The sequence below is a fragment of the Pholcus phalangioides genome, unplaced genomic scaffold, assembly GCF_987345545.1.
Source record: "Pholcus phalangioides strain wild (caught in Gottingen) unplaced genomic scaffold, Ppha-v1.0 ptg000009l_1, whole genome shotgun sequence".
NCBI lineage: Eukaryota > Metazoa > Arthropoda > Arachnida > Araneae > Pholcidae > Pholcus > Pholcus phalangioides.
Genome location: NW_028301602.1, coordinates 1,832,166 through 1,854,340, shown reverse-complemented (window position 1 = coordinate 1,854,340; position 22,175 = coordinate 1,832,166). Strand labels below are relative to the sequence as shown.

General features: G+C 37.5%; 1 protein-coding gene across 1 annotated transcript; it reads left to right on the top strand.

Annotated features, from left to right (window-relative positions):
- The first annotated feature begins 5,056 nt into the window (after positions 1-5,056).
- LOC149081614 (zinc finger MYM-type protein 1-like) lies at positions 5,057-5,914 on the top strand. Its single transcript, XM_089236958.1, has one exon. It carries the CDS (start codon positions 5,057-5,059, stop codon positions 5,912-5,914), a length of 858 nt encoding a protein of 285 aa, XP_089093084.1.
- The last annotated feature ends 16,261 nt before the right edge of the window (positions 5,915-22,175 follow it).

Genomic DNA, 22,175 nt, shown 5'->3' with positions numbered 1-22,175 from the left:
TTGTACGGACTATATTTCATCGCATGGGAGACATACAATGTATTAACCATCATACCAACCGTGTAATAGTAAGTTTTTGTAAAGGAGATATTTTTTACAATTGCTCCAGGGAGCAAAAATCGTAGTTTTTATGAATGGTATCATACATACACCATGGTTTTTGTTCTTTATCTTTTGTTTAATAAATGGGCTTCATGAATAAGTAACGTTTGTTTTGTTTCCGAACCTTTATTTGCCGGAGCTGCCATTATCCTTAATTTATGGACATGAGTGTAATATGTTAGAGGTATGGTTGCATTTTTCATGAGGTTATTCTATATAGACCGACAGTCAATTTTCTATCAGTTGAACTCTGATGACTCAAATATCTGCTTGAGTTGAATTTTTCTTTCTTTAAGCCGAAGTTTTTAGTTTGAAATGAATTAAATTCATTATCAGAATGAAGAATTTAGGTACAACATATATTTCAGACATTTTTTTTTATTTCCTACTTCCCTTCTCTAGTTTTGTAAATAAACTAACCAATGACAATCAACTTGGTCAACAGTGCTTACCCCCAAAGCAGAATGTTTTGTGATGTTCTGCAACGAGCCCTCAGCTGACTGAAAATGTTCTGCGGTAAAAATTCGCATGTACATAATAGAGTTTTTCTACACTATTCTTAAAATTCTTCCAGATTGTTCTGCGACGTACGTCGCACATTTTGGCACATTCTGCTTTGGGGGTACTTGCAAATCTCTTGTTGCATGTATGGTCATGTCAGTAGTTTTTTAGCTCAGTTGTGAGTACAAATGCCAGAACACATCTTGATTGTGTGTAGACTTTTCTTGAAAATATCAAAGAAGTAAAGTTTTAGATTTGAAACAAAAAAAAAAAATTATTGGCCTAATGAAATGGAAAGAAATCCAAATCTCAAAAGTTCGTACGTTAAATTTTTTTCCTGAATATTATTTTTACCGACTTTGTAAAACATGGTAATTATTCGTGCAAGACTGAAAATATAAACGAAAAGAGACAATTAAAAATTTCTGAAATCACTATAGAAATTTGTACAAGTATTGAAGGCATATGTGCAATTAGTTTTTTTGTTTATCATTTATATTTTATGTATGTCCACGTTAAATTTTTTTTCAATATTCTCATTTCTGTGCTCTGATGGCAAAATGTCACTTTTTCAAAATTTCGTGAGGGCACATTTGTAAACAATATTTTGTAAAAATGTGATACTTTGGCTTTTGACTTATTGCAATTTGCCTTCGTTGGTTCCTCATAAACCGAAAGATAGACAAAATTTTGTCACCTTCCAAAATTTTGATGAGCGAGACTCCAGAATGCGAACAAATCAATTTTTTGGGAAAATTGACTTGTGACATTTTGCTATTTGATTGTATACAACTGTATATGTTGTATACACATAGTTCAGTACCATATAAACATTTTCAGAACCAAGGAGTCATTCAAGTATTACGTCAGCATCGAGGGGGTTTCGGATTTGCTGACTTTTGATGACAATGGGGAGGGGGGGGAAGTTTGAAGGTTGCTTATGTCATCAACCACCTCTGTTTGAAGATATGAAATATTCTAAGCTGCTGACGAAAATTTTGCTGGCAGGGGGTGGGGTCAGTGTTTTGCGGCTTTTGCTCACAAGGGGGGGGGGAAGGGGGTCAAAAATGGCTGAAAATCTGATCACGTAATATTTGAATGCCCCCCCCCCCAATTCCTTAAATGTTGAAAATAAACCGCTCCTTTATTAGGTACTTGTACTGATAGTCGTTTTCACCTTTCTTATAGTTTTCATTGCCTGGTCCAGCAGCAGAACTTACGAAAGCTCAAAAATGGAAAAATATCCACAAGAATTTGGAGCCTTTGCCTTAACGTTAGTTTTATTCAAGCAAGGCTTATAACTTCATGAGGAAGACATTAAAAAAAAATGCTTGTCATACCCATCAGCAGTGCAAAAGTGGTATCAGATGGCCAACCTGATGAATGAATGTTTGAAATCTGTTCAAGAGACTGGTGTGGAAGTAGTCTCTATGACTATTGATGGCACCAGCTGTAATTTTGCAACAACCAAAAAATATGGAGCCATAATATGGAACATGAAACAATATTTCAAGTATTTATTTTTTCGCAGCATTGTTTCATACATCATATTTATTCCCATCGTGTTTATGCATCGTATTCCCAGCATAGTGTTTATACATCATGTTTATTTGCAGCAACGTGTTTATACATCAGTTATTTGCATCATATATCATCAAAACTATTAAATAAACAATTTAATGTTTGTTTGACTTTTGAAAATTTTTGAGTTGAATTTTGAACGGATGATTATATTTGTGAAATTTAAAAGTTGGTGCCACACGCACACAATATCTAATAAAGTGTTCTTCACTGTGTTTGCTTTATTATATCACTCTTGAGGTTTTATGTTTCATAAGTATTCAAAGTTTACTTAATGTAACTTAATCTTTGTAAAGGTTTTAATTTAACTTTCCATTCAACTTTTTAACCAATAATTAACAGTATCCACTTAAAATAATTTAACATTGTGATTGGGGGAAATCTCATATGTAACAAAAAAAAGGAAAAAATATTTACGGGACAAAAACATTATTGTAAATTAGGATAGGATTTTAACTTCTGAAAAATTATTTTAAAAACCAGTAAACTTAAAATTATTTCTTTCAGACATTCGGAATTTTCATCAATTTGTTCTAGAGTTTTCATTAAATCCAAAATATTTTTCAATTCCGAAATTATCTTTTCATTAATTCTAGAATTAATCGTCTTTCATAGTTTTCATCCATTTTCTGAAGATACTCTGCGTACCACGGCAAAAAACTCTGCGGACAAAGTGTGCGATTACGAACTCGCCAAATTACGAAACGCGTAAGATAACCGCCAAACATGACAGCTTTGCTTACATAAGTCACGTGGTATACGCTGAGCACCTGTTCGGAAGAGCGCGTGAATGGGCTTTCGCCCTCTACTTTATTTCTTCTCGATGATAGTGACAGAGCGGGGGTCATGTCTGGTGTTCGGGGCCCTCTATTGTGAATTGATGCAAATTAGCAGCCTCTGAATCCCAACCAAGGCCGTATCCTTAACACCAGGGACGTCGGGAGCGTTTTGAACTTGTGGATTCTTGTCTTGTTCTTATAGAGGAAATTTTTATTTCTGAATCAGTTCGGGGGTGAGGGGTTGCTCGGACCTATGTCACAAACTACTGCGGATGATCGAGCACCCGCAGAACCCCCAATTCTGACGGGTATGATTGGTATTGCTTTAGCAACACGAGCAGATATGTTCCGGCGACTTGAGAAATTAGAGGAGTTCAAATTCGAAGAGCACAAGCCCCACGGCAACCGATAATTTACCGCCATATAAAACTGCAGTTATTTTGTGGTTTAAGCAATCCGCATTCTCATTTGAACGGCTAATTTTGATCTGAAAAGTGTTGGGCTTGCTCTTCAGTACGCACTTCGACACCGCAAGTCTAACAGCGGTGACTTGTTTGTTGCCACAAATTGAAATCGCTTAACGCTATTGCATGTGCTTTCTTTCGCTCCTCTTTAGTAGCGTTCTGCCCCCGTAACTAGTTTCGAAATTCATATCATTATCCATTCTAATTCTGCCTCTCTTCCCCCATCCCACCCCTCCTTAGTTTCCGAGACCTCAGAAATTAGTTATAGTCGTTAAAATTTGAAGAGCCGAAGCCCCACGGTAACCGATAATTTGCAACCTACTTGAAATTGTTGTTATTTTGTGGTTTCAGACATCAGCATTTTCATTTGGAGGGCCTGAACGGCCTTTTGAACAGACTTAAACTGAACTCACGAATTGAATTCCTGGACCGTCTCTCTTGTCTGCGGACCTGGAAGGCTACTTTCGTTCGTTATGATTCTTAGAAATATTGGGCTTGCATTTCAAGTTCAGTACGCAAATTGTTAGTGAAATTTTAACAGCGACTGTACTAGTCTACTGCCATGACAACTTCAAATGGGTTAGAGCAATTTAATTCGATCCCTTGTACTCCTCCTTATTGACATTCTGCGACCCCGTAACCAGGGCCATATTATCGCATGGGCAAATCGGGACTTTGCCCAGGGCCCCCAGCTTGAAGGGGGCCCCCAAATCTATAATAATAAAGTCTGAAAAGTTGTTTTTTTTAAGTAAAACTTAAATACTTAGAAAAAAAGGAATTTCGTTTTCGTAATGCATCTAAACTTTTTAAAGAATAGAAAATATAAATATAATTTTTTTTTTACATTAATAAAATATTTTTACAGTTATTGGGAGAGAAATTGAACTTCTATTATTCAACTGTAATACTACTTTTTCTAATAAAGGAAAAATGAGTTCCGATTGGTCGGTTCAGGGAATTTTCTGTTGATACCAAAAAAGTTAAATCTCAGATGAGAAGAAGCACCGGTGCTGCGATGCTAGTCGTTGTAAAGGCATCACAATCCATAACAGAGAAAAGCAAACAATGTTTGTTTTCAACATGTTTAACATTTTATAGCTCAATGGTAACTTCAATATTTTAAGTTTAATTATGTCCCCTCGAACTTATTTATCTGGCTCTGCAAAGAGAAAGTTGAAAAAACAGAAAGATGAGGGGGGGGGGGAAATTGCTAGTTCATTAAAAAATTATTTTGCAGCACATGCAAAAGTCAATTCGCCATGTAATGAACAATCTAAAGCTGATGATGATGAAACAATAATTAATGAATATGATAATTCCAGAGCATGTTTGAGGAATGTTCAGATTCAAGATGATGATGATAGTAAGCCTAGTTGTGTAAGCCTAGCTGCTACTGAGAAAAATGAAAATTTTCTTTATCCAGACCCAGCAATGTAGACTGTTATTAATAATGAAATGGTGGAATATTTTATATGTAATCCCCCTCCTCAAAATACCGATTTGCTGTCGGAGACTGAAAGAGTTTTTGGAGGTGTGAAGAGAAGTCTCACCATTTCTCAATTTTATCATACCAAAAAAAATGGTGAAAAACTTTTAAGGAAATGGTTGGTTTTGTCGGCTTCATCGAAAATGTTATTTTGTTGGGTGTGCAAATTGCTACATGCCAATAGCAACAGCTCATGTAAAGGTCAGCTAATTGAAGGATTTTGGGACTGGAAGCATGCTGCTACCAGATTAAAAGAGCATGAAAACTCTTCACATAAGCAAGCCATGATGGATCTGTCACTCCGGGCAAATGTCTCACAAAGAGTTGATTCATCTTTGGTACAGCAATATGAAGAGGAGACGAAGTATTGGATGTCTGTGCTTAAACGAGTTGTTGCTGTTGTGAAATTTTTGGCTATACGGGGTCTACTTTTTTTTGGTGATAATGAAACTGTTGGATCTAGGCACAATGGAAATTTTTTAGGCTGTTTAGAAGTGATAGCCAAATTTGATCCATTTCTTTCAAAACATTTGGAGAGATATGGGAATCCTGGCAAAGGAAATGTAAGCTATTTGTCCTCAACATGTATAGATCAGTTTATTCATATAATGGCTAAACAAGTCGAAAAACAAATCATTGACGAAATTCTGCTTGCCAAATACTACTCAATTATTATTGATTCTACCCCAGATATTACTCATCTTGATCAGTTGTGTTTTATGATTCGATATGTTGTCGGAGCTGAACCTGTGGAAAGATTTCTGAAATTTGTTCCAATGTACAGCCATAAATCAGAAACCCTAGCAGAAATTGTTTTAACAACTCTAAAAGATGCTGGAATCAATGTATTAAATTGTCGTGGCCAAAGCTATGACAATGCATCAAATATGGCCGGCAAATATTCTGGGTTACAAGCCCAAATAAAAAGCATAAATCCTTCCGCTGATTTTGTTCCTTGTGCAGCTCATTCTCTTAACTTGGTTGGTGTTAAATGCTGTTGAGTCATGCAGTGGTGCAATGCAGTTTTTTTGTCTTGTGCAACAAATATATACTTTCTTTTCTTCATCAACACACAGGTGGCAGATACTAAATGAAGAACTGAAAAAATGTGGCGATTTTTCAACATTGAAGAACCGCAGTAGTACTAGGTGGTGTGCTGATGCTCATGCCGTTAAATCATTAAGGAAGAACTATAATGCCATTGTACTTACTCTTAACAGATTAGGTACAGAAGAAAATGAAACTGCATACACAAAATTGGAGGCACAATCCCTTTTGAAAACGTTGAAAAAGTTGGAAACTGTACTGAACATCGTTGTATGGGATACCCTTTTACAAAGGCTTAATCAAACCAGTGTGGAACTTCAAAAATCTATGAATTTAACGCGTGTCACACTTTTGTACCAATCTTTAATTGAATTTACTCAATATGTGAGAGACAATTTTGAGGAGTATGAAAAATTAGCAAGAGATATGTGTGAGCCGGATGTTGATTACGATGTAGCAAGAAAAAAAATTAAAGCCAAGAAGCAAAGATCCTCATGCAGTACATAGCTGTGAAGTTGACCTGACACCTCGTGAAGCTTATAAATCAAGTATTTATTATGCTGTTTGTGATGCTTTAATTTCACACCTTTCTTTTCGTAAAGAGCCGTATAATAGCACAGCGAAAAAGTTTGCTTGCATGAGTGAAATGAAGTTGAAATCAAAACTTATGGATAAAGCGATTTCTTTGCAAAAATCCTACCCTCAGGATTTAGATGATTCTTTTCCTGAAGAGCTACAGCAATTTTCTTCACTTGTGGAAGATGGATATAATATTGCAGATATGTTTAAAAAACTGAAATGTTTAGAGCTGGAAGAGACATTTTCCAATGTTGATAGTGCCGTAAGAATTTTTTTAACATTGCCAGTAACAAATTGTTCTGGTGAAAGATCCTTTTCTTTGTTAAAGCGTCTAAAGTCTCCCATACGCTCTAGTATTCTGCAGGAAAAACTAAGCTCTTTAGCATTACTCTGCATTGAAGGAGAAGTAACAAAAAAATTGGATTTCAGTAATGTAATTCTTGATTTTGCGAAAATGAAAAGCAGAAAAAAAAGTGAATTACTTCACAATAAAACATTTTTGTGATGCATTAGCCACGCAACTGGTGATTTTATTGATGTGGTTAGTATTTGTCTCATACTTTATTATTTCTTGATAACTAAAGGGTACACGTGAAACAAAATGGTTTAAATTTTCAGTTTTATGTTCAAAAGTTTTTGATCGGACAAAAAATTCTAAAAATATGCAATTTATATCGTTTTACACCCGAGAAATCTATTTTAGATTAGAGGGGGGAGGGGGCCCCCCAAAAGTATCCTTGCCCAGGGCCCCGATTTGTCATGATCGGGCCCTGCCCGTAACTAGGTTCGAAGTTCGTATCATGATCTATTTTTGATATCAGGTCTAGGGGAGTTCAACGGCATCAATCGTATCACTTCATCGTAATCTTTTAGATTTTATCTATGCATAGAACATAACATGTTCTGACTGATTCATTGATTGACTGATTCATCATCGCCAAGCCGAAAACCGCTGAAGCTACAAATATGAAATTTGGTCAGTAGTTCCATTTCATGATGTGAAGGCAGTAGAGTGTTTTTTTTTTTTTTTTTAATTCCACCCTAAAGGGGTCACGCTATTATATAGAGGCATCACGCCGAGCAGAAACCGCTGAAGTGAAAAATATGAAGTTTGGTCAGTATTTTTATTTTGTAATGAAGAGACTCGCTAAAAAGGAATTTTTGAAAATCAACCACAAAAGTGGATCATGGTAATTTCGAATGTCATATGGGGGAGTCATCGCTGAGTAATTTTCAGGTGACAATCTACGTGAGCAAAGCCGCGGACAACAGCTTGTCTTCAATAAAAATTGCAATGTTTTTTTTTTCTGAAACTAGTAATTTTTTAAATTCTGCTAATAAAAAAAATTACATTACTACAATCTTCGGAAGAGGGAAAAGCCACCGTTACGGAAAAATACTCAATAAAAATTCAGTCGATTAACTAGTTAATCTTAATCGTTTCCCAGCACTTGATCGGGAAAAGGTTCTCTCTCTCGTAGCCTCTTCCTAGAAGTTTATTCCCGTAATCCCCCTTTTAAGGTGGTCGTCACCAAAACTCGTCGCCTTGTCTTCCTAGATATTAATACTCTTGGTCTTGAAAAATAAATTCTAGAACTATTCATAAGAAATTTATCCAAAAAATCGCACACAAAACTAGATCATATTATCTTGGAGCTTGATTACCGTGGTCTTCCAGAAACCTCTCTAGAACATAATCCAGTCTTCCTTGATCTCGGTTCTCATGGTATTTCTGGAACGTGATTCTCGTGGTATTTCGAGGTCATCGTTACCAGAAAATTCTCATAGCTTTCCAATATCGTTTTTTTCCCGTGGCGCAAAAGCATAATTAACGGGGTATTCCTGGAACCAGGGACGTCGAAGTGTTTGGAAATTGTTGGTGCTCGATTGATCTTTACGTAGAAAATTTTGATTTCTGAATCAATTTAATGAGCGCTCGACCCATGTCATAAATTACTGTGGGTGCTCGAGCACCCACAGCATTCCCGGCTCTGACGCCACAGCTTGTTTATGTGTGTTATATCGCCCCTTAAAGTTTGTGCCAAGGACTTTGAATCATCCTGTACAGGTATCTGTATCAATATCTATTGGCGTCTATTTTTTTTTCCTTCGCATTTTACGTTCTCATTAATGAGATATCAGACTTAAACGCCTATCCAAAAGTTTTTATTAAGCTGGTACTATGTCATTGTGATGGTCGTTTTTTCATCAATGTCGGATGGTTCATTATACGTAACTCCACTTCGTGCCCTCTGGTGTTAGATTATTTCCCACGCCAATTGGTGTGGATATCGTTCGTTCACAACTGATTCGTCGTAACTTTGCTGGTCTTAATAAAATACAAGAAATCATCGCCACGCATTTAATTAATTCCGAAGGTCGAATAATCCGGAAGTTTGAAGTACCTCACTTGATTCATTGCAGTTTAGGTGTGGCAATTTCGCAATCGAGCGTATATTTCCATCGAGAAATCAAAAAAACAATAATAATAAATGCAATCGTCATGTTTCTGTTTACGCAGAATTCTTGTTTATCGATGTTTCGCAACGACACAACTAGCCTGCTTATACTACTATTTTTCGATTTCTCGTAAGAATTCGATTTGAAGGCGGTACTATACGGTTTCCAACGACTGCACAGGAGTTACTTGAGCTTATAAGGAAATCATTAATTCGTGATTCTAATTAGATTTCTCATTGGTTAATGAGCTGCCGGTAATCTATTTCTAAAGCACCCTTCAAAACTCATTTTTCCTACCACACCAATCTTCATAGGAAAGACAACGTCGGGGCGCGGTAACCCAGGTCGATAAGATACTCGCCTAAAGTACCAAAGGATGTTTAGAGGTGTCGCGAGTTCGATACCCGGTTCGTCCTTGTCAGAAAACTTTCCTGACACAGGGAAACAGCAGAAAAAATTGCTACCTCCTCGATGGGGACTCCCTGCGGTGACAATGAGTTCCCCATCGAGGGGTTAGTGCACCAACCCCTCGACGAGTATAAAAAACAAGACTGCGGTTCGGAATCGGCAATAAATTGTAGATCCTGGTCTAATTAGCCCACGTGTGTGGAAAATGATCGTGGTGCGACAAAAATGATCAAGACAATGTCCTCGGTGCCAATGTATTCTCTAAACAGGCAGTGCACTGTCAAAAGTATATACATTCAATACTCCATTGATATACATACCATATTACCTTTCCGCGATCAGAAAAAAAAAAGAAATAGATCCGTGCAGGTTTGATAGAAAATTAGAACGTTGGTGTGATGAAAATTGAATGTTTCTCTCTCTCAGTGACTCCTTTTTCCTAAGCCAAACCATAAGATCTCACACTGTAAAGAGCAGTTGTATACAAAGAACATTCCACACACACTTAAAATAATTTTTTCTTAAGTTGGCAACACCGCGTAACTTAATAATAAAAGCGCAGATGACTTTTTTAATTTAAAGATAATGTGAATCAAAATATTTGAGGCAGGCGATTCCATTTTCCCAAGTTGTGCGTGAGAGTAGTTGTTCAAAGAACTGCAATGCAGATGGTGATTCTCTCTCAGAGCTAAGAAATGAAATGCGTTGAACGATAAAATTTTGTTATCGTTTGGGCAAAACAGTTGCAGAAACGTTTAATTTGATGAAAGAATCTTCCAGAGACAAACGATGAGTCTATGCTTTTCAGAATTCAGCATAGCGATTTCAAAAGGGACGTTTGTGAGCAGAACTGGCTCCTAGGTTTGGTTGACTTGAAAGTGTCGTGTTAATACTGTTTGGGCAATTTTAAGAGAAAATCTGAGAACATCATGTAGAAAGATAGCGGCATCAACTAGTATTTCGAAAACGTCGATATTTCCAAGTATTCTACTCAACAATTTACTGCTTTGCCGTATTTGTTCCAGATGTGCCCCTCATCATTTTACTGAGGAACAAATGCAATTCACCAATGCAACAAGAATTCACCAATGTCATGAGTGGAAACAGATGTTGAAAATGATCCGAATTTTTCATGAAGGTAATAACAGGTTATGAACCTCGAGTGAATCATTTTGATCCCTTTATGAAAGGATTTAATGTGGCAGAAAATTTAAAGAAAATGATGACGTTGATTTATCTGTGCAGTATTCACTAGGGGGGGGGGCATTCAAATATTACGTCAGCATCGATGGGGGAAGGGGGTTTCCGATTTGCTGACTTTTGATGACAAGGGGGGGGGAAGGCGGGTTTTGGTAATGCTTACGTCATCAACCACCCTTTATGAAGATATAAAATATTCTTAATGGCATCTTATTCGGTGCGCCAAAAACGAGAAAAACCTTTCATTAAAGCAACGTGGGCACTTGAAGTAACACCCCCCCCCCCTATTGATAAGTGCCCTACAGAGCCACTTTAGTGATCTCTAAATGTTTCGCGGATCCAAGTGATCTGGAAATTTGTCCGGGCCGCTCAAATGCTCTGGAACTGTGCCACGCATCACTCAAGTGATGCGTAATTATATGCCGCGGATCACATAAATAATCTGAGAATGTGCCGCGGGTAACTTGAGTGATGTAGATCCGATCTCTAAATGTGCCATGGATCACTTAAGTGTTCTGGAACTGTGTCCCAGGTCATTTAAGTGATCTGAAAATGTACCACGGGACACTTAAGCGATCTGTAAATGTGCCGATTAGTTCATTTTTACAAAATTAAATTGAGGAGTGCAGGCCGCATCAGATAACCCCCAGTTGGCCCGCGGGCCAAAGGCCTTTATGCGATTTATCGTTATATGGCTTAGAGAGTGGGGTCGCAATGAATTTATTAAAAATCAACTTTGAGTTCAAAGACTTCAAATAACATTGAAATTAACAGAAATCGATTATAATAAGATACAGGGTGATCAGCGAATAAGCCCTTATTTCAAAATTAAATATCTCTACAACAAAGATCAATAGAATTATGCGGTGAACGGTACGTTTATTAGCAAAACTGTAAGAATGTTGTACAGAAATTTCGAAAATTTAGTTTTTTTTTAATTTTTTTAAATTAAAAAAAAAAAACTGGAGATTTTGGGGTTCCGAAAATACTCATTTGTGTGAAGAGAAACCACTGCATTCGCCTAAAGTTACTGCATGGGCTGCGGTATGCGCCATGTGTGCTGATAAATTGTTCCAAAATTGTAACGTAACGTTCAGTAGTAATCGTTTCTCGCACGAAGGGGCCGATAATGCCTCTGGCGCATACCACAGCCCATGCAGTAACTTTAGGCGAATGCAGTGGTTTCTCTTCACACAAATGAGTATTTCCGGAACCCCAAAATCTCCAGTTTTTTTTTTTAATTTAAAAAAATTAAAAAAAAAACTAAATTTTCAAAATTTCTGTACAACATTCTTACAGTTTTGCTAATAAACGTACCGTTTACCGCATAATTCTATTGATCTTTGTTGTAGAGATATTTAATTTTGAAATAAGGGCTTATTCGCTGATCACCCTGTATAAAGATATTTTCTTCCGAAATTTCAATAAAAATATATTTTTTGCATTAAAGAAATACATTTTTGATCGTCGGGGTGGGGGGGCCACTAGCCCCCCTATGCCCTTCCCCTCCCCCAGTGTACGTCTCTGATCCCACTAATAGAATGACCTCTAAGACAACTTCCAAAGAAAGCCTTGCTTTGAAAAATGGATTGAACGATGGGACCATTGCATATCATCTAAGGTACTGTTTCCCAAAGTGAGCTAAATATTGCTCATGGGGGTGGCGGCAATCTAATCCATGGGGGCGGTAGGAGCAATGGGTTTAATATAGGTTCCTATGGGATGGCTTAAGTTGAGGGGCAAAAACAAAAAGTTTGAAAAATTATGACCTAAGGAAAGATAGTATGAAAAAGAATAAATTATTTTTTGCTGTACCTATATTTCTTTACTTTTTATGATTTTACTCTCAATTCTTATAGAACGCACTTGATCACTATAGTGGTGCGCGTTTCAATGGACCGATTCGTGTGATAATTGGTGTACATGCTATACAGGTATCCAAAGAGATTTGCGAAGAAAAACAGACGGTTTAAATTATTGCTACCAGAAAAAAATAGAACTACAAGTGTACCGTTAACCTGGCATATGTAACAGTATGGGTCGATTTGACTAAAACAACAACTACTTAACCTTATATCCGTATATACCCTTCGTAGGCATTTCTCTGAAATAATTTAGTGAAGCTTGACTGCTGTTTCATATCCTCAGCCCGTTTCTTAATACGAGTCATTCCCTCCCGGGACTGACAATATTTGTATCATAAAAATTCTCAGATGAGTATTTAAGACGTGCGTGAACAGTTTAGTAATCGCAATAATCTTCTAATAATAGATACTCTTCAGGTGATCCGCATCGGGTATACCGAAAATACAACTTCACAATTACAGCTGTAGCAAGAAATTATATTATACTGCTTTAGTAGAGAGCCATTTTGAATAAAGAAATCAATTTGTCTTTCGCGGTGCATTTCTGATTCACCAAATGGATATATCTCCCAATGTATAGAATTACATTCATTCTCGCCATGCGTAGTTCAAAAAACATGAAGTAACGATGAACATCTGAGGCTTCATTTTCTTCGAAAATTAAACGCTAAGAAGTTCCTGTATGAATAGCTTTTCAACACAAACTGGATATTGGTACCTATATCACTGGTATCGAATAGCTTAGCGTGTGGGCGATGAAATCATAAACTAAATACCGTTACAGAATTGCAAGCTGAATTGCCATCCATCAACTTTTTCCAGTTATCTGAAGACTGAAATTGTACGATCTATGCGATCGAGCCTGATCCTTGTTCGGTTCAAAAGTAACAAGTTAACTGAAGAAGAATCCCAAGAGAGAATCGGTCGTCCTACGTCAAAAATGAAACGCAAACCGAATGTCTCCTCTAAATACTACTACAACTGCTACTTAACCCAACATGCAAGTCGTGAACATTCTTCTGAAGAATTTCTGATAAATTGGTATATGCCGGAACGTGTGCACTGAGTTTGCGGCCCTAATGCACTTATGTAGTGAGGATTGGGAGTGTTCTAGTTGTGGTGCTACCCTGTTTACTTCCATCTTCTGAAGTGCAAATATCGGTTGGTACTATTTCAATTGTTGAATCCAGTACTGTACACAGGGTTTTCTCAGGGGAAAGAGGAGATTTGTTTCTTTACTGCAAGAAAAACACTATAATTTCTTCTCAAGGGGAGGGGATGTACCTCATTACGTATTGCCAATGCTTAAATCATATAAGACGATGAAATTTCGACCAAATTTCATCATTTTTTTCCACAAATTATTGCAAGCGAATAAAAAGGGTGGATACTATCAATAGCCCAATAATTACACACACGATTTCCTGTGAAAAACTAATAAGGAAAAGCGTTTTCAGTTTTTTGATTGGACCAATAATTATGGAGTATTAAAAAAACACTTTAAAAATTACGTCGCTTCCAAATCCTGCCAAATTCACTGAAGATACACCAAACGTATAACTTGTCGTTTTTGAAGCTATTGAAAATATGCTATTAACCCTGAAATAAATCAAGAAAGCTAAAGATGTGCAAACCAGTTTTTTTCTTACACTTTCCCATAAAAGATTTGACTCAACAGCGAAGGTGAGAAAAATACTACATTTTGGCCAAAAAGTGTTGATTTTGGAAATTTTTTTCAAATAGATCTCATTTGGCTAACACTTTGCGAATCTGGTGATAAATTCGCCAATATGGTGAGCGAAGGTAACACGTAATAACAAGGTTATAACATTACACGAAGAGGAAAAATCGCCAATCGTCCAAGAAAAAAAAACTAAACTTGGCTTCTAACGGAACTGAATATTTCAGTTCATTTTCAATCTTCTGCGGGAGGACAAATTTACTTTCGCTGGGTGTTTGGCACGTAACTCACCGTTTACAAAACTTCAAAACGTTGTAACTCCTGGAACACTCGTCTGATCCTAAAACGGAAAACACTTTTCTGTTCAAGCAACTTTTTCACAAGCAATCACGTGTGTAATTATTGGGCGATTGATAGTATTCCCCCTGTATGAACGGAAAAAAAGCAGTGATTACAAATCCATCAATAAATAGTAGTGTTATCACACATTTTTGCTCCATGCTACTGTAGTAGTATTTGTATAGAGTGCGATCGATATCAGAGCGTTGAACCATTCATTCATTCATGCCGCGTACAACTCCGGTCTATCGCCCCCTAGGCAGTTTACTACCGATTGAGTTGTGCCGGAAATATGAGTGTCCTCCCTCCAAATCTCCTGGGCCACGAAAACGATTATATACAATGTATACATCACACATAATGCACAAAGCTGCATCGTGGCATTTGGCCAGTTGTAACCATCTTCAAAGGTCAGCCATCTTGCAAATAGTTGCCTGATTGGCGCTGTTTTCAGTACGCTGCTTGCGACAGTTGCCCACACTGAGCAGCTTTCACCCTTCTTCGAGTAACGTTCGCAGAGCTAGCGGGCAGTTGAGTGGTGGGCTCCCAAGTGAGCCCCCGTGCTCGGTTGAGTTCGCGCTGCCTTACCATTGTTGCCGGCCGGCGTTGAAGCCAGCCAATGGGTCTTTGGTGAGCCCACATTGCTCAGTTGGGCCGTTACAGGCATGGCAAATCCTCCTGAGCTGGAAATCAGCAATGGAAAACTTCTCTACAACTGGAATGCTGCGTGTGGCAATTCATACGACGCATCGTGATGATAAATGTTTCAAACCCATTTGGCGGCGCAGTGGTTGTCGGCTGAAGTTGGTTTCCTGCGAGTACGAGCCGAGATCCCCCATTCGAAAAAGTTTTTCCGCAGAGAAAGTAAACTTTCAACACGACACTTATCGTAACATGAAATTTCAGCCATTTTTATTTCAAAATATGGAAGACAGATGGCAGCAACACTGGAACACGAAACAAATCTAAAGTTAGCAATACAGAAACGTTGGGCCACACACACACTGACAACACATGTTCCGGCATTTACCGATTTGCTAAAAATTCCTCAGAGGAATGTTTACGAGGTGCATGTACGGTTAGAAAAGTACTAGTTAATAGAATGCTATCAGCATGGTGTCGATTACAGAGGATTATACAGTATATTGAGATTAGGGAGGGGAGCAAAAATTAGCTTTAATCCTTCAAGCGTCATTGACGAGATATCTCGCCTCGACAAAAGACTCATTTAACATTGACAAGCCCAGATATTTTGTCAAGTCTGTTTCTCAACGGAATATTTTCCGTAAAAAAAAATTTCGAGCGAAAAACGTGTTCTTATTCTACTCATCAAAAAATTCGTAGCGTTACTTTTTTGCCTCAAAGCGGCGCACACATTTGTCAAGCCAAAAGAACGGCGTTTTGTATTTCAGTTCTCTTTTGTACCCTTAGTTTGCACCTTCTGGAAATCAGAAGTAAACCTACTTCATTAACTCGTCCAATATTTTTGACGTAATATTACGTCGGGAGTTGTAAGGAAAACACCATTCTTTGGTTTGCGCGCCGATTTGAGATAAGAAAGCAACCCTACGAATCTGAAAACACGTTTTTCGCTTGAAATCTTTTTAACTTGCCCGTCTTTGCTTGAGAGGTTGTTTATTAGAATAATTTCGCAGACAGAATTTGAAACTAAGTAGTGTGCGTCATCGAATTAGAAATAATATCAAGTACTATAGTACATTGCTCCGGATAATGTCTCTAACAAGTACTCGAGATGGTAAATCACGAAACAATTCGAAGGACAACGCAGATTTATTTTACAGAACAGCTCTATGCACACGTATTCACAAGCATAGAGATTTCACTAAATCTCACTAAACAGAGAGCGACTTTTCTCATACAAGAGAGATCTCGTATTCAGAAACACAACAAACTGCTCATAGTTCCGCTCTGGTGGTGCTTCTATATAGTCAAAAGAAAGGTTCCGAAAGTTACCCCATATTCTCGCGCTATCCAGTCCTTTCCTTTGTCGTCATGCCATCGTGAAATCATCGAAGTTGTCGCTAAAGTTGCCAAATTTGTAGTGAACTTGGCGAGATTACAGAGAAATACGTTAATGAGACTATTTACAGGTGAAAGATGACATAATAAATGTAAATAATAACTATTTACATAATTTTCGCAACTATACATTTTTGCATGTTATACAATATGCCAAGGCGCGTGAGTAATTCAGAATATTGGGAAGGCTCAAAAATATTGGTGGAAGAGAGGACTCAAACTCAATATTTCTCAAGGTATTATAGAGATGGTAGCAAATATTGAGTGGGCTCGGGCTCATGGACCAGACAAGTTTATGCCTACGATAATTTAGCATTATATATTTCGCTAGCAGTTTATTTGGTATTAGCCTGCATAGTTATTTGTTCTTTATCTATCTATGTATATATAATTGATTTTCTCTGTGTGTGTGTGTTCGCTATACACATCTCAAATTTTAGACCGATCTTCACCAAATTTAACACATGTACCAAACAGGATCCGACTTGAGCAAAACTACTTTGAAAAATCGTCAGAGCTAGGCAAATGCCTGAAACGGGCTAAAACTGTCGGGCAATAATGGTTCGTGGGTCTCAGCAATGACTTTCCGAATGTTTACTTTGGTTACCGTAGTTCCCTAACAATGGTGTTTCAGACATGTATATGCCTTTAATGGTTTATAACTTTTCTTTAATGCTCCCAGTGTATACAAAAAACCCGAGCAGCGACAGGTATTACAGCTATGTAAAATCCAATGGTTCTTTTCGACAAGATATCACGGTTGGGAATTAAATTCTCATTTTACATTTTTTATCTATCTACTAGCTGATATCCGGCAACGTTGCTCGCTCCGTAAAAAATGTATACAACGTATGTATATGTATAGCTTATTTGTCATGGCAAAAGCTAAACGAATCGGGAACTGTAATCGCTTGAAACTGAATGAACTGAATGGCATTTGTGATAATTGGGATACGTGTAATGAAGACGAGTCTTCTCCTTTGGCACAAATCCGGTTAGAATCGTTGCTTCAATGATGTAATTGTGCAATTTCTTCGGAGAGTCTCGGTGTCTCCAAATTTCTTAAAAGGTGCTCCGACTTTGAGGGTCAAATTGTGTGGTGGCACACCCGGAATATCCAAAGAGTTCAGAAATTCTGCAGGTTACAGAACTAAATGTCTGTGCCGTGTCTGTGACAGTGTCAACCGATTTGTAAGATGCGGAGTCTCCTGGAATAATTTTTAGGATTTTTTCGTTGATCTTGTTCACACTGTCATTTTTCGGTGCCAGAATCGCTCTCTCACAAAGCCACTCATGGTTTCGGTGATTTTGTTCAATGTTTGGGAAGACTTTGTCTGCAAGTTCTTGAACTGAGTTTAACAACTAGCGAAATTTATTTGGGAGCGTAATCAGTCCAGTGCTTTGATCTACGGGAATTCTTCCATTGCCACGTTTGATGTGAAAACGATAGCAGTGCTGAGTAATTTTGCAGTTGAAACTCGCATATGTTGGTGGATAATAGGTTTGTGATAAAGCATCACTTTGAGGGTCAGGCAATGGATGATCCCCATAGAAATCAGTGTTAAAATTGCCGATTTTACTGTAGAAATGCGGGAATTTTTAGTGGGGTTTTCCGCCACATCAATAATTTTTAAAATTGCATTGAATTCTCGATTTTTGAAATATTGAGTTCGCTTAGAGATACGAAACCCAGAATACTAAATATAAAGTACTTTAATACTTTAAGTACTATAAATACTTTTGAGTTGGATATACCCATGCAATAACACTGATTTCAACTTTTTATTTATATCTTCTAAAGCATGAAAATTAATGTCTCCTTGTTGTCTTTTAACATTCAACTGCATAAATTCATGTCGGTTAGGATATTTTAAAATTAATTATAGGCCCGTAAAAGTCCACAGCTTTAACTAAGCATTTTTTGAAGCAGAAACAGGCAGATGGATAACTTGAAGTTCAAGAGGGGGAGGGATCCATATGCCTAACACCCCTTAAAAAAGGGGGAAAAATACAGGGTGTGTAAAGAATAGGTCTAAAAGAATCATCGATTTGAAATGCTTATATTACGAAAAATATTGAGCATAGATACTTAAGATTAATTTTATATTACATGGCTAATCATAAAAGTTTTTTACAAACTAAATTAAAGGTGCTCGATATGTCCACCTTGGGATGCACGGCATATGTCTACACGATAGTCAAATACATCCCAAACTTTTGCGAGCGTGTTTGCATGCACTGCTGCTGTTATGCGTATCTTCAGTTCGGCTAATGTAGCTGGAAGGTGGCACAAAAACGTAGTCTATTATAAACCCCCACAAGAAGAAATCGCACACTGTGAGGTCCGACGATCTTGGAGGCCAGTGATGTTTAACTGAATCGTCAGGTCCCGTACGGCCGATCCGTCGTTTAGAAATAAGATTGTTCAAAAATTCTGGAACGTCCAAGCTCCACTGTGGAGGTGGTTCCCGTCCTGCTGGAGAATGAAGTCATCGGAATCGGTTTCTAACGATGGGAAAAGCCAATCTTGCCATACACTGAAGTGGCGGCCAAAGGAAGAGCGTCAGCGCTACCTGTCGGCAACTGCATGAAACTTGAGATTTCCCTCTTTTTACCTATACATTATTCGATCAAAACGGATTAAAAGCTGAATAGTTAAGATTTTTTTTTTTAATCGGTTGATTCTTTTTGAAGTATCTTGTATATTCATTTCTACGTTTCTTTAAATCTAGATTTGTTTCTTTCATGAGTCGCGCAGGAAGTCGCCATATTAGTTAATTTAGACATGGTTTGTATGTCCCTCAAAGAAAGAGGGAGATATCACGTGATATAAAAAGCCTTATTGAAGAAAACTCGGGTAGCGCCGGGTATTATAGCTAGTTTGATATAATATGTTTCATTCCGCGTAGCTGATTTATTGCATAATGCTAGAATCTAAAAGCTCAGTTTGAGTAAAGGCAATTAAATTCAGGGGCGTCGGAAGTGTTTTAGATCCGTGGGTGCTTGGCTAAAGCTTCATTTTAAGAGATTCTGATTTTTGAATAAATTCTGGTGTGCTCGGACGTATGCAAAAAAAAAATTTGCTCTGCTGAGCACCCACGGCTACGCCTCAACAGCTGCACCTACCAAGTTATATAAACAGTACCCTAATGTGTGTAGGAAGTTTTTTAAAATGCCGTTAAAGAAAGGGTGGGGGGGGGGGGGAATGACATCTTGTTTTAAAACAGGAACAAATGATAAGAAACGCCTATTTTTCGACCGAAAATCGCTACCAACTCTAATGACGAGTGTTCACTCATAGATATGTGTGTGTGTCCCTCCAATCTCCATATACCACATCGCCTATTGTTATTGAATAATCACTAACACCTGTTTGTGCAATACTGTACCTACAAAGAATATGAAAAAAAAATCTAACTACACACACAGAATAATCTCTGTTTTCCCTTTCTTTCTCAAAACCCAGGTTTTCAGTTTTGGGGAATCCTTGGCTGGAGAAAAGGGAAAATACATTTCATTGAAAGGAGGAGCGAGAAAAAAAAATTGGAGGGAATTAAAAAGGTATGATATTATATAAAGGGGGGATCTAGGGATTTTTTAACTTAAAGAATTTAAAAAAAAAAATATTTTTTCATGAAATTTTGACGTGGTTGCCAAGGTCCATTTTTTTTATTTCTCTTTGGACTGTCAGTTTAATTATAACTGCCCTGTGCCAATAGCTTCCACAGCTCCTCGCCCCGCTCATTCAATCCCTGGCCTGATCCAGCAGTGATATTTATTCCCAAGGGGGCGATTATAAGTCTCTCACGCATCCGTTTTTACATATTCTGTAAACTTAGAAAAAAGCACACAAACACATTAGTTGCGCAATCTTATTTACATTCTGATCCCATTCATTGCTCGTGTTTATTGCGCTTTTTTGTTTTCCCTTAACCAGCTGAAGAGCTGTCGGGAGCCATGTTTTTTATGGCTCTAACGCACTGTCCCTTCAGCCCACCTTTTCGCCAAGTGTATCACTATAAAATTGCTTTATCGTCGTCACCAGACCGCTTTCGAAGGAAAAATACAAACACAAGCACAACGTTAAAAAAGACAGATAACCCTTCTATGAGGATTCTATTATAGAACTGAACACTGTTCTCGACGCGTGTTTTTGCACTTGCACATTGAGACACCAATTCACAAATCGAGGCCAAAAGAGCAGAATAAGTGAACAACAACGTAGCTTTTACGAAAAAAAACAACATTAGTAGGTCATTTTCTCATCGAAGTTTTCGAGGATCGTTTCGCAAAACTTCACGATTATAGTCGAACTCGGTTGTGATGACGTCCCGGCCATAACGTCAATAAGCGGCAATTTTGGCCGATTTTACGCAGAGAATAATGTTAATGAGACGCTTCTTATGTTAACGAGAACGCAACGACCTCGGATATAGCGACAATTCTCAGAATTTGAATTCAACCTCACAGATCGGATAATTTTTTTTTAATTTTCTAATGATAAATTAGAACTGAATGAAAATTAAAACTTTATTCTTTGCATGATTGTCGATCTCACAGTTGATTTTCTAGTCTACAGGGTATCCCATAAATTCGTAAATAGTTTAAAAATTCATAAACATAGAAGGAATCGGTGTATTCCCTTCTATATCCGAAAGAATGCGGTTTACATTTTGAATTGCAACAAATTTATTTTTTTTTTGCAGAAAAGAAAGTTCAAATTTTTGTTGGTAAAGGTCGCTGCACGTCAGACTGGCAAGAGTGATTGAACCTCAACCTTTCTTCAATCGCTTCTGAGAACGAAACGTTCGTAAAGCTTCAGCCGGCGATTCGTGACCGAGTTGAAATAGCTTCATTATATAATAGGGGTCTATCTACAAATGTCAGCATCACAATGAAAACTTTATGTGAACGCAACGCCAGTAACAGGAAAATTCAGAAATGAGCTACTAATCGTACACCCTGCATTTTATAGGACTATGATTTGCATATTTCCAGTGATTTGCTTTCGTTAGGCGCCCTCTGTCGGCAAAATTTTGAACCAAACTTTTTGTCCCCCGTATAAAAAAAAAGTTCCTCCCGTCGTGAGAATACTTTTATCTCAAACTATACCAATTCCTTCAATTTGTATGAATTTTTAAACTATTTACGAATTTATGGGAGTCTGCACATTGCCCCTTTGGTGAAATTGAATGCTGAAGTGAATTGAATTGTTAGAATAGTATTTTTTTTTTCATTTTTAGTATTCACTAGCTGATACCCGGCGACGTTGCCCGCCCCGTAAAAAATGTATATACGTATAGCTTATTAATTATTTCTTAATCAAAAAAAATTTCTGCATCAAGTAAGAGAAAATTACTTTTATTTTTAAATATTTTAATTAAAATCTTCAGGCAATCGCTTGTGGATACACAATATTTTTTCTTTTTCCATCTGGTGTGTACATTTACAAATTTTTGCTATTACCAACACGCGAACAGGTGACAAAAAGTTGTCCGTGTGAAAATCAGGGCTCAAGTAGGTTGATACCTGCCACTGCTAAGGACTGGCCTTGCGCTTTGTTGATTGTCATGGCAAAAGCTAAACTAATCGGGAACTGTAATCCCTTGAAAGTGAATGCCATTTCTTCGGTGATAATTGGGA

Bases quoted from the DNA above. Each gene is read 5' to 3' on its own strand.
- LOC149081614 (XM_089236958.1), top strand. From the start codon at position 5,057: ATGTTATTTTGTTGGGTGTGCAAATTGCTACATGCCAATAGCAACAGC.